This window comes from Symsagittifera roscoffensis, chromosome 1, assembly GCF_963678635.1.
Source record: "Symsagittifera roscoffensis chromosome 1, txSymRosc1.1, whole genome shotgun sequence".
Taxonomy (NCBI): Eukaryota; Metazoa; Xenacoelomorpha; order Acoela; family Convolutidae; genus Symsagittifera; species Symsagittifera roscoffensis.
In genome coordinates, this window is record NC_087062.1 from 88,353,563 (window position 1) to 88,366,884 (window position 13,322).

Sequence of the window (13,322 nt, forward strand, 5' to 3'; positions counted from 1 at the left end):
ACAAAATAAAGCGAGAAAAATTTTATCTGAAAAACCAAAACCACACGGAACAAGGATAGACGGTTGCTGTGCAAGTAGCACAGAATGTTCCGACTACATTCTCAGAAATGTTGTCGAAACATGGCCTTTTCTTGTGCGTCGTGTGATGACAGAACTATACGAACGCGTAATAATTTGGTGAATTACGCAAAAACTACTACATTTTTTTCACTAAATGAACAAAAAAAATCAAAAAAAAAATTTCATATTTTTTTTTCAATTTTTGCTTTGATAATTTTAATTAGTATTTGAAATTTTTATTTGCCAGAGATGCGCTAAATGCAGCTTCCAAAACTAGTATTCCTAGGAGAAAAATCAAGTTTAGAACGAATCAATTTGCTATTTTTTAATTTAGAACTAACGTTACTTGATCGCTTTACTCACTCGAAATTAAAATTCAAAAATGTTTCTCGACTGGGACTTTTTGAAATTTATAAAATATCGTTCAAATCACGACTGAAAAGGCTTTTATATGATATATCACTCGACCCATTCCAATGATTATTTGTGGTACCTGATTTTGCGTGGGGAACAAAAAAAGAAACAATTAAAAACACCCGAATACAGAGTTCCTCACAATGTTCAATGGTCGGAACAAAAGGCAATGAAACTACTACGTCCATTGTCACCCCTTAGAGCACTGTTTAACCAAAATGCAAGTTTCTTTAAGACAGCGGCGATTTTTTTTAATTCAAAACTAATTTAAAATTTTTACATCCCCCTTCCCCTCATAACACATGCGCACACAAAAACTTGCATCAAACTAAGCGATATGAAACAAGCCGAAACCTATCAAGCCAAAAAAATGAAATTTTAACAAACCGAGTATTAAAATTGCAACCCTCTCAAAAAGTGCGGAGAGGAACGTAAAGTGCAAAGCCCCAAAATTAGATCACTAAGCCGATAAAAAAATGGGCCGAAATAATTAGGGCCGAATAAAGTTTTTAAACGACACAAAAACAGGAAATACAAAGTCAAAGTAAGTAAAATTACATGTAAGCCATACACTAAAAGAACCATTCAAAACATGCACTTAGCAAAAAAAAACGATTCCAAGATGTGGCAACTAAGCAGTCAAATAATTGGCCGACAATTTTATTTGAAACAAAAATTCTCGTTCAAAAAAAAACAGGTGCTGGTCAGATTCGAACAGAGGACTTTGCGACTCATGCGTATTCATTACTTCCTGGCGAAAAGGGCCGCAAAGACTAAAAAAAATTGAATTAATTATGAAACGAAGTACCACTAGAGATGAGTCCAGAAGTCATGAGTTACGGGTTAAAAAGTCTAGTACTCGAGTGCAATGCCCTTGATTATCGCAAGAGTAAAGAGAGTTCTTTTGACGCAAGTGAGCACCTTATCTCGCAGATGTGCAATGCCCTTGATTATCGCAAGAGTAAAGAGAGTTCTTTTGACGCAAGTGAGCACCTTATCTCGCAGATTTGGAGGACAATAAAATTGACAATTCAACTCATCTTTGAAACTAGGGTTTTTCGGTCAGGGAGACGTACAATGAAAATTATCACCCTTCTAGTGGTGAGGAGGACCAAATAAGCAGAGCTCAGTCATGAGATTTCAAATACGTACGTGTTAGCCTCTAATTGAAGCCAATCAATAGCTAACGTAGGTACTTCAGCAATGAAAACTCGTCGGAGACTGTTGGCTACACTTAAGTCGGTGTCCTCCAGAACAAAGCGAACATTTTCGCTGGTAAGTTCTGTCATAGACAGTTTAGGCTGATTTGCATATGGCATAACTGAAAACAAAAAGTAAATTACAAAAGGTTCCCTTCCGTTTAGTTGCGGTCAGTGCACAAGCTGGATGTGGCCATACCAGCGTTATAAAAATGCATGTAAATCAGCAGCTTTATCATTGTATCAAAGAAGTCAAATATCAGCATTAAATGCATCGTCATAATGTTAAATTATCTTAGCCCTCCTTCCTCTACAATAGCGCTTACTATAACAGTCGTCTACTTAAGTCACATATGAGGTTAAGAAAAACAAGCCCTATAACCATTGGCTCAAGGGTCAGGGACACCAATCTCTTGTGCTTTTATACCTCATTCAGTTGAAGCCAATTCTGTTCAAGTAAGACACGAGACTGCATATCGTGTAACCGCTTAAAGACCACTACCAAAACACCACCCAGTCAAGAAATAAGAACGCCCCTATGGCAAGGTCTCTAAATGCCTAAAACACGCAAACGCCATTAAAAACAGGGTTGGAAGCTCTAATAAACCAAGAGTTTTTATTTGACAGTGAAGCTTTGATCCATTTCAAATGGATGAACCTATAACTCGCCTTATCTCAACATAATCATATGAAATACAATCGAGAAATGAAATTAAGTACTCACATAGTGACGCGACTCTAGAATTAGGTAAATAATATAAGTAAAGCAACTCTAGAAGTTTTTTGTAACAAGTAGTTTTAAATCAATAAGTTTAGTCTTCAGAACTATTGGGCAGCTTCACTCGTCTGCCTGGCCAATCAAGATTCTCTCTCGCCCAACCATGATATTCTCGTAAGACTTCGAGTTGCTTTCTATCAGGAACAAGACAGCTCTACTCGAGTTGTTGATTGCAGTGAAATTGCGAACAGCACTTTTAGTCTAGACTGATTTTTTTTAGACTTTCCCTCGTTTCTGATTCTTCTCTTCTTATATAATTAACATCTGATTTTCAGTTGTCGCGAGAAACTTGAGCATGATATCGTCGATTCAAATTTTTCGATAATTATTTTTTCCCCAAAATTAAGGTTAAACTTCCAAATCAAGGTCAAACTTCCAAAAATGACAGACTGGCATATATAGTTACCGATAAATTGTACTATGCGCAGCAGTCTGCATCCCTTATACATAGTATAGAAGGCATGAAATTTGTTGGCCTAGTTGTTGTGGTGCGTAGAGCATTAAATTTGATAACTTGGAAATATTTGAAAAAAAATCTAAGCAGACTCTTCTAGTGGGTACCTTAAAGAAGAAGAAACACTTTATGTGACATTCGACCAGAAAGAACTGAAATGCATGTCATTACGGATTTTTAATTTTGAGCAGTGTAGTGGGAAAACTGGCTGTTTTGAACGATTGAAGCTGCGAATCGTTCAATTGAACGCATTCGGAGGCGTCAATTTGGATTGACATAGGTTTTTTTTATTTTCGAATTCGGCGTGCATGGCAGATAACAATATTGTTTTTTTTCGCGACAACTGGGAGGCGCGAGGGTCAGAACAACGTTTTTTGCTGATGTGAAACATAAGTGCGACTAACAAGAGAGATGATAGAAACTAGAGTCGAAGATATTAATAGAAGAGCACCCCGAGTTGTAACAATTGTACAGCTGCAATCGTTATGGAGCAATTCCCGAGAATCAGAAGGGCTATTGGTAAGATTTCATTACACTTCCGGGTCGTCAGGCAGTCAGCTCTTCGTCCGTATTCAGGAACCCAAAAAGATATCGGGAAAGTCTGTAAACTGTTTTCTTAACAACATTTAGCTTCTCGGAATGGCCTGAATCGAATGAGCTCACTATGTTTTCATGTAACTAAAAATAATATTCGCGGTTTGGCCTAGTTTTAAATTGTAATGACTTAGTCGACCCAATGTTAATAGATGTAACAGTCGCCTACTTAAGTCACTTATCAGATTAAAGAAAAATAGATCATAAACCATAAGCTCAAGAGTCAGGGATACTATCTCTTGTGTTATCTCAAGCGGTCGGAGCCAATTCGGTTCACTTGCGACATGAGACTAAAACCCGTTACAGCTTAAAGGCCACTACCAAAATATCCCCCCACTCTAGAAAATAAGAACGTCCCCATACTTAGGTCTCGAGATACCCAAAATACACGAACGCCGTTAAAAACAGGGTCGGAACCTTATGTATAATTATTTTTTATTAGACAGTGGACATTTGACCCATTTCAGATGGATCAACCTAAAAACTCTCCCTAACTCAACATAGCAATATAAAACACACTGAAGAAAATTAGTTAAGATACTCACAAACCGACACGACCTCTAGATTCGAGCAACTAAACTATAAAGTAACTCTAGAATTGATTGGGTAATTAAGATTAACTCGAGAAGTTTTAAATGAGTTAATTTTAACTTAAGAAAAAAGTTTTTGATCTGGACCATTGGGCAGTTTCAGCTGTCCACCTCTCCACCGAAGGTTCACTCTGGTCCACTCTGGTTTACATCCTCTCCACTCGCGATCACTTTCCGTCTTCTGCCAAGAATAAGACAGCTCTACTCTCGTTCGAGTTATGTAATGGAATTGCGAATAGCAATTGCCCGCTGCTATTTTTGACTACTTTCCCGCGATTGTAGTTAGAATCTTCTGTTCTTATTTTTCTGATATTTTCAGTTGTCGCAAGAAAATTGAGCATGACATGCTCATTTCGAATTTTTGAAAAATTGCATTTCGCCCTAAAAATCAAGACTTAAAGTTTTGTCAAGGTCAAACTTCCAAATATGACCGACTGGCACAGGACAACACATTGAACTGGCTTGGGTAGAGACAGTTAAAAGCATCTGAAGCTGTGTTTAGATGCTAGCCGTTCGCTTTAGAACCTATCTTTGTTTTCCGTCGGCCTTTACTTCCGGGCGAATGCTACACATATGTTTTATGGCGCTCCTGGGTGTTATTCTTTTAACATCATGATCGGCAGACCCATTAACGAAGCACTCCGCACCGAGCGGATTCCGGGCGAATGTAACATGTATGTTTTAAGGCTCTCCTGGGTGTTATTCTTTTAACATCTTGATCGGTAGACCCATTAACGAAGCAGTCCGCGCCGAGGGTCGGAAGGGTGGTTCGGAACGCGGAAGCCTTCTGGATTCCCCAATTTAGCTTTCTAACATAATTAAGACCAAAAATTCACGCATCATGAAAAGTGAATTTAAAAATAACCACAAAAAAAACCAAAAATAGTAGAAACTCCCGTCTGTTGTTGTTAGATATATTGTTGTTAAAGGCATTTATATCAAGTCAGATTGTTACCATCAGAACTGTGGCCTTTTTCTGGTGCCTGTACTGTAGGATTGTTTGAGTATTTAAGCACGTTAATGCTAATTTGCGCTCAATCCGGAAGGATTAGGGAATAAAAATGTAAGACTGATCAGGCAAGCAGTGAAAGGAGCAATAGGAGGGGTCTCAAGGATAACTATAATTGACAGTAGGATAACGTTAATAATATTTGTATCCCTTTTGCTACAGAAAGTACGATATCAACCTGTGGGGGGCTCGACAGTGACACCGATTTGCGAGTTCTCGTGTTAAACACCTTAATTCGGATTTGAACGTACCCGGAGGTGTGTAATATTACTAGTACTAATATTTATACTACCAGTCTTAACAAACCTTTACCGTTTTTCAGTCGAATAGACCGTAAACAGACAGATTCTTAGGGTCAAAGTAGTGATATTTGGTTTCCCCCTCAAGTTGTGATTTTTGAGATATCCATACTTTTTGAAACAAAAAAGCGCTAAAGTAGTGTGTTACATCGTAATTCAACCAATACAACTAGAGGAAACGGTTGAATTTAGTTTGGACGTGATTGGAACTAATTGGTTACCAAAATCCAATTTATCGTGATTTTTGAGAAATAGAACGCAGCAAAATAAAATAATTTTTCAAAACTTTTGAGTTAATGTGATATAAATTGTTGTTCGCACAACATACACAAATGAACCGACAGATTTTAGATTCCGTTTGCCAACAACCTTCCTGGCCAAATAAAATTGAACTTAACGAGTTTAATTTAGTGGATCCATCAATTCAGAGGTGTCCAAAAAGCATTGTTTTTCGGCAAGTTTTCCCAGCTGAAACGTTTTAGATTGGGTTTTTGGCATTGAACTAGATAAGTATAGGCCTTCTGAGCTCCAATCAATACATTTCAGGTCATTAAAACAAGAATTGCAGAAAAAGTAAGGCGAAACCTATAAGTTTGAAATTTTTTTGAATTTGCATAAAAGACGTCTTTTCAACTTTAACTAAATCGTGAAAAGACTACAGTATAATCAAAATAAGTCTAAACACGGAGATTTCCGACTCTAGTTCTAACCGAAAACAGAAAGCAGCACCAATTTAATTTGGATTGAAATCCAAAAGTGTTTTTGGAAGAGTTGCTGCCTTGAGCGGTTGCCTTGTAGGTCTAGCTTGGGCAACCCAAAGGCAGGTAGGTAACACAGGACACGAAGTGCAATAGTCGCCTTTTTGAGAGAAAAATACTGCCCTCAAATTTTGTTTGTTTAGTGCGGCATCAAAGAGGAGAAACTCCTTCTTTAGAAACCAGTTTCACCATTAAATTGGGACCAAACGATCGCACTACAAATGCATTTTTTTCTTCAAGTTGACTAAAAAAACTTAATTTCTCAAAACTTGATGTCGATTGGGCAGTGAACCCACTATTTTTTAAAGATATTGACATCACCAGACTGTTCTAGTTTTTTATCCAATAACCAAAATTTCATTGCTGTCCAAATTATTCGAAATACGCTGTACTCTGATAACTTAAAAAAATTCGTGGTAACTTGTCAGTCAAAACTTTCGGACATTATCGTGCTGTGTCATATTATCTGCTATTAGACCAAAAAAACAGTAGCAAGCGAATCAAGTGAGGGAGCAAAAAAAGAATGAATTTAGACAAGTCGAGGATATATATGCTAGCTCCAGGAAGCTTAGACCGAAGAAACAAACGAAATCAATGAATGATCCTTTGTGGAAAGAACCAAGAAAACACTCGGAAGAACAAGGGTAAGAAAATTTCATGCGGAATGGTTGAAAAGACGATTCAAAAAGTTTCGGAAGACAAAAATACAACGTTGGATGTAGAAATCCACAGGAGCCCTGGGCAGGATGAGAAATAGGCGGGACGTGGAACCGAAGGAAATCAGGAGATAAATGAATGAATCCACTCCCGTAGAACAAGGCCATCATTTCAAAATTTCTACCGGGACTCTTGATCGAGAATAAATGTCGGAATTTTCCACGTTTCGATTGAAAATCCAGCAGTAGGAGGCTCACCTACTGACAATACCACGATGCATGGAGTGACAGAAAAACGTGCAACGTAATTCTAGTTTCGGAACGAGTAAAGAACACTTTAGGAAATTCATTTCCGTTAACCACGGGAACGGAAACTGGCGATGAAGTCGACACCCAAGAAGAGGATGAAGTAAATGGAGAAATGGAGGACTCTGAGTCTCAGGTGAGCTTCAGCAGTTTGACTCATGAAAACGAGACACCCGTATACACGAAGAATGGCTATTCGGATCGACTTGGTGCGGTCAGAACCATAAACAAGACTATGGATAGAATACAAAAAGCGAGAGTTCGTGACAATGGCAAATTTGGAAATGCAATTAGGAGCAACTAGGGTCACCAGGTCAGGAACCACACTAGGGGAAATCAAGGCTGAGTATGAAGGATTTTCGAGACAGAGAGGAAACGACGCGAGTTTCGACCAGTACTAAACTTCCTGGCATGAACAAAGTGACGCCACCACCACCACCAGTGACTCTATTAGCAGACAACTGGGAATTAATGAAAAAGGCCTTGACTAGGATTGTGGATAGCATGGGTGAACAGAACGAACAGATTTCGATCAGAATGAGTGAAATAGAAAGCAGTTCATATTGAGAGAGAAAGCCAGCGGTATGAAATACATAGCAAAAGACAAGAGTTTAGTAAAAACAAAAAAACACTTACAGGAAAGGACAAATATGAGTTTGGCCAGGAACTTGCCGCGAATTACGCGGGAGGCTGAGGAAAGAGAAAAACGGTTGAGGGCTGACCTGGAGCAACTTCGGAGTCAACAAGAGCAAATTCTTGGAATTCTCGATCCAAGGATAGACGCGATGGTGGAAAAACGCACTCAGACTATCATGGACAAATTGGACGGTCTCCTAGGAAACAGGAGCGGATCGGGAAATAGTGAAGCACACTCGAGGAAGGCTAGCAGAGAGCCGAGAATGAACTTCAAGGAGCACTCAAACAGAGGAAGGACCTATGGATCCGTGAGAGGAAGAGGTAACCCATCGAGTGGTGTCACTGGGAATAACGGGCCCAGAAATCCCACGAACACCAGATGAGGCTCTACTGGAAGTTGACCACTCTCGAACGAACGACTTACACGAGAAAAACATGCGAATAGAAGAGGTGATTCCGGAAACTGAAACCGTGCGAACCAGGGAAGAGCTCAACCCAGCGACTCCGACAAGAGGGATGTTCCAGAGCCTGGAACAACAAATATGGACGATCAGACGGGTTATACTGGGGAGTCATTAGCGATGTCCGCAGCGTTCGAACCTCTGAACAAGTCCCTCGAGACATTTCTCACAAGGTTGTGCAGGACCAATGAGCGCAGCGAGAAGTCTAAAAGGGTTTTCAAAAATCGAGATATTTAAGGATGAAACCGACGGTTGTATAGATATTTGGAAAGAAGTCAAGAAGCTGCAATTTGAGGAAGAAGTCTAAACAGAAAGACTAAATTGAAAGGCAAATGATCAGCAACTTAGAAGAGACAGCCCTGAATTGCGTGATGGCGCAAAAACAATACCAACGGGATAACCTAGCTAGACACCGGTCACAAGCCCGGCGTACCAGAAATGGTAATAGGAAGTGGCAGCCAATAGCGCTTGAAGACTAACAGTTCGATCCTTCGGGTGGTATGTTGACATTCTTGCATGACGCTGCGGTCGTTGACCAGCTGCCAGATCGGTCTTGGAAGCCACTGGCATTCATGCCCAGGTATTTAAACCTGGGTATGTCTGAAGCAACCCTGCTTATGTTTGAACAGACCAGAGTGGACTGACTGTGTTCTACAGTCAGGACGACCGTTTAAAAAGCTCATGGCAATATCCCAATACATATGGACTTTCTGAAGTTGCCGCACGAGGGTGACACCACAAGGCATGTTATGCCCTGTGCTAAATGATGTCATTTACAGTGCACTATGCCCGAAAGATGGTTTGGACTCGTAAGGTGGGTGGTTAGGCAACTTACCACCCTTTTAAGAATCATTTCCTGGTGCTAAAGACTTCTCAGTAAAGGTCTGAAGGCTATATCTGGTTCAATTGGTTTTCCACTAGGCTGAGAACCAACGGGGTACTGCCGAAAAAAAACTTCGAGATATTGTCCAACCGCTTTAGCTCGAGAGTGCGAGGCCACCAAACGATGATGCGCTTCGAGAAACGAAGGCAACGTGAAGTTTCTTCTTCTTAAAATGCAGCGCTTTTAACTTTAACAAGTTGACAGTGGCATAGTAAATGATTTTCCACTTAGCTCAAACCATCGCACACACACTGCTTTAAATTTTTGTCCGACAGGTATATTCATTTTAAGTTATTCCTCAACCTCAGTGGTAAAGTGCCTGACCATATGACTGACATAGATAGATTTAACTAAGCGAGTTTATATATTTTTTCATCACTCTGTACTTTGTGTCAACCAAAAAAAAATATTTTTTTGTGGCTGACGTTTTTAAAAAATCCGCATCGATAAAATTTTTTGCACTAGGATGTCCTGCCTTTTCTCTGTAAAAAATTGTGGTGGGTTGACTTGGTTTTAAATATCAGTATGGGTGTTAGGTTCTTCTTACCGAATACCGTAAATTTTTGTGTACGCTTAATTATACTACTTCTGTAGCCCTCTCTAGTTTCATTGGGATGGTTTTTGCGCCTGTACTAGTCTTATTGATCTGTTTTCTATAAAATTTTATTTGCACCGCTTGGTCTCAAAAAACCTCATTTTCATGGACCCAAAATCTCAAAACATCAGATACAAAAACAATTCCCAAACAAAAACTTTAGAAATCGTTAACCTTGATGCCATTTAGTCAATTTGTAATAACTGTGAGCATAATCAAGAGTTAATTTCGAAATCAGTTTTTGTTTCAATGTCCAGAATAACAATGGAGGTGGGTACAAAACTGTACTCACTGTGGAACAGGACACAAAGAAAAAACCTAATTTTTTTTTACTTTTTGCTAAATTTAGTTAATATGACAGGACGGCACACAGAGACTTACAGCTTTTATTACCGTGAATTTTTGAAAATTGGATGGGGTGGAACTAACTTTGGTCTAAATTCTTTTTAACATCGAATTATGGCTACATGAAAGAGGGGACTGTACTCAAATGCAGATGAATTTTTTCAAAACCATTAATATTGATCTAATATACTCCCCTCTTCAAGGTTTTCGTCACGAAAGTCCGTGACGAAGTATCACGAGTCTGACTGATTATAACCTGAAGTTTCTCTATCGGCTTCGTCGAGCAATGCAACTTGCAAACTTATTCCACAAAATGATAGGTTCAATTTTAGCCTGAAGAAATTTGTTTTAAGCAAGCTGAGCGGCAAAACCAAGAATGGTTCCCAACTGATTCACAAAAGAACAATAATTGAACAATATCGAATCAGCAATTTCAAGCAAACCGTTAAAATAATGAGCTGACGGGGTAGAAATAGCATTATTTGTTTCAACTTCGAGAGTAGCGAAAAGCAAAGAAGTTTGCCACCTTCTTGTATTTTGGTCGGTTGATTGGTATTATTTACTCTCTCCGCTCCTTGCAGGGTTGTGGATACTTAAAGGCGAACCTGATTGATGGCCACATTTTTTTTTAAAGTTTTTATTGAAGATTTCCTTGCCTTCGCCGGTAGTTCTACCTGCTGAAATAACTTTCAACTGCTGTTTCAATTGCTCCCTTGAGCGGGAGTTCTAACATGAAAAGAAATTATGGATTTTTCTACCATTTTTTCTATGACCATCCTGGCATCTAATGTACTTGCTTCAAAATTGGAGCCCTCTAGACCCTTGAAACGTTCAACTAGGATCCTGTTCGAGTTAGCATAAGAACTACTAGGAAACGATAGGTCTGCTCTCAAAGGTGTATCAATTTTGGGCACTTTACTCAGGTCTTACAATGTGGCAGTTTGCCCATCTGCTTGCTTTACCTGAAGTCTCCTACTTTTTGCCAAACTTAATTTTCTTGACACTGTCCAAAAGTTTTTTTTCATCAAGTATTTTAATGGCGACATCTGTTTCTTGTTGCATCGAGGTGTAGAAAGAAATCCAGTTGTTGGCTCCAGTTCATTGTCTTGAAAAAGTTTTTGGTAGCCTCCCAGACGCTCTGATTTTGACTTCATTTTTGTTTTCGAAATTAAAATCTTCGTAATGGTTAAGACCAGAAGACCAGAGTTCATCGCATGAATCTTTTCGTGAAGTGTATCGTTTCCCTGGCATTATATAACTGCACCGACGCTTGAAACTTTGGGATAACAATCAAATTCTCAGCAAAGCACGCTGGTAGCTCTTTGATCAGTGGCTGGCTATCGTTTTTCTTATCAATTTGTGCCACACTACTTGTCTGTTAAGGGTTTGTTCACGTCGTTTGGGTTCAATAATTATAGACTCGGAATCGCAGACATCTTTGAAAGGATTTAATCGTTCAAAAACAGCAATTCCAGATTATGGGATCCAGATTATGATCGAGAGTGCTGGTGGCGTAAACGAAGACCATTTTGACTCTAACATGGCAGAAAGAAAGAAGAAAAAAACAATGAAAAAAAGTGTTTTGAGCAATAAAAATTATGATCCCTAGTCGGCAGATTGTAAATATAATTTGGTTTGCCACCCTTAGGGTGCAAACAACTTACAGCAAAAAAAAAAACTGTAAATTCCAAACATTTCAAACAACTTCATAATTGAAAATCCAATTCAAATTTCAAGTGTTTTTTTCTGGTTTTCGAACTCAAATTTTGGTTGCAGTTTTAATTTTACGCTTAAAACACAGTTTTATATTAGCTTCTGATCAGTTTTCTTAATTTATTTTTTTGGAGTTTAACACAACTCTCTTTAATTTGGTAATTGTTGCTTTTCTTCTTTTTATATCAGTTAAACAGCTTTGGGTGCTGGTTCGGTCGGCGAAAAAATGAGTAGCATCATAACAAATACGTATTGGCTGTCAAAAAAGACGGAACGCTTCACGTTAAATAACAAAGCTTCTACGATGGAGGGAGCTGACATCGACGCAATAGTTCCAGAACCAAAAAAAATGCTGAAGTTAGAATTACTGAAATAATATGTGCATCTTAGCAAGAAAGTAGCAACAAATCAAAAATTTAAAAATAAGAAAAAAATTAAGAAAGCTGAAGAATTTGTGACTGAACTCAAATTTGTTTTTATAATGATCGTTAGTTAATTTGAGTCGTATCTGAGATGTTTTTATTAGCCATATTTAAATTTTAAATGAATGAAGTGTACGGCGCTTTTGATGATATCTGATCAAAATGTGCATATAAATTCAGATTTTTGAAACCTGAAGATGCACAGAAAAGTGCCAAAATTATGTTGACTTTAGAATTTTGATGCATTCTCAATTACGTTTAGATCGATTCATCAGCAGCGAAAAGGCAAATGTGGCCAATATTCGACAGGAAATGACTTTGATTGAGCCAGAACCTATAGTTCTTGTGTAATTAAATCCACATTGGACGGATTGATTACCGAATGGGTGTTTGGGTATTGACGGATTTAGGAGAGCCTCTATGAATGCAACAACTATTTGGAGTTTTAGAAAAGAACTTAATTAATGCCAGACGAAGAGTGCATAGGCGGCCCCACACGAGCCAGTACCGCATGAAGCATCTATAACCTTTTCATTCCAATTTGAAGCCCTTTTAGACAAAAGCTTGTGCTAACGTCTAAGACAGGTTTGCAAGGCCAATCCTTACTTTTCAAAAAGTTTAGTTCAACCTCGCAGAACTGCCTTCTTTCGATGGCAAAGCAATTATTCAGTGAAAGCCTGTATCTGCTGGGTTGTCACAACTGGACACTTCAAACCACTCAAAAAATGTGTTAGATACTAACTGTTCGGAAATCAAAATAGCCACGAAGACAGACATTGCTATTTTACTTCCACATTTGCAGTAAAGTGGTGCTTTCATCAACAATTACTCAACATCAATACTACAGAGCAACAGAGCAGAGAAGTCCCAAGAAGTGTCATCGCACACCTGGAGTTCTTTTTGGTCAAACGGGGTGTCGAAAAAATGCGAACATTAATCCGACAACCAAGTATTCATAGGTCGTTTTAACATTCAAAGAAGCTTAGACGAACCTCGTCTAACAATGAGAAATCCCACTGCTGACAAAAAAGTCAAACATTCTTGTGAACCGTGTCTGTACAAAACAGTCCAATACAAAACAGTCCGAAAAAACATAGCAAAGTACAAAAAAACAGTCCCATACAAAACAGTCCCAAAAATAGTCCAAAAA

The 13,322-nt window shown here is 38.6% G+C and overlaps 2 protein-coding genes across 2 annotated transcripts in view; one reads left to right on the top strand and one right to left on the bottom strand.

Moving 5' to 3' along the window:
• The window catches only part of LOC134851783 (DNA-directed RNA polymerase II subunit RPB3-like), a 422,117-nt gene that overhangs the window by 14,579 nt on the left and 394,216 nt on the right, over positions 1-13,322 (bottom strand). The window contains exon 2 of the mRNA XM_063868015.1: positions 1,627-1,793. Coding sequence (XP_063724085.1) covers positions 1,627-1,793 — 167 coding nt within the window. The remainder of the gene's footprint in view (positions 1-1,626; positions 1,794-13,322) is intronic.
• Positions 1-13,322, top strand: part of LOC134851791 (peptide methionine sulfoxide reductase MsrA 2-like) — a 192,314-nt gene that overhangs the window by 1,651 nt on the left and 177,341 nt on the right. The gene's annotated exons all lie outside the window — the stretch shown is intronic.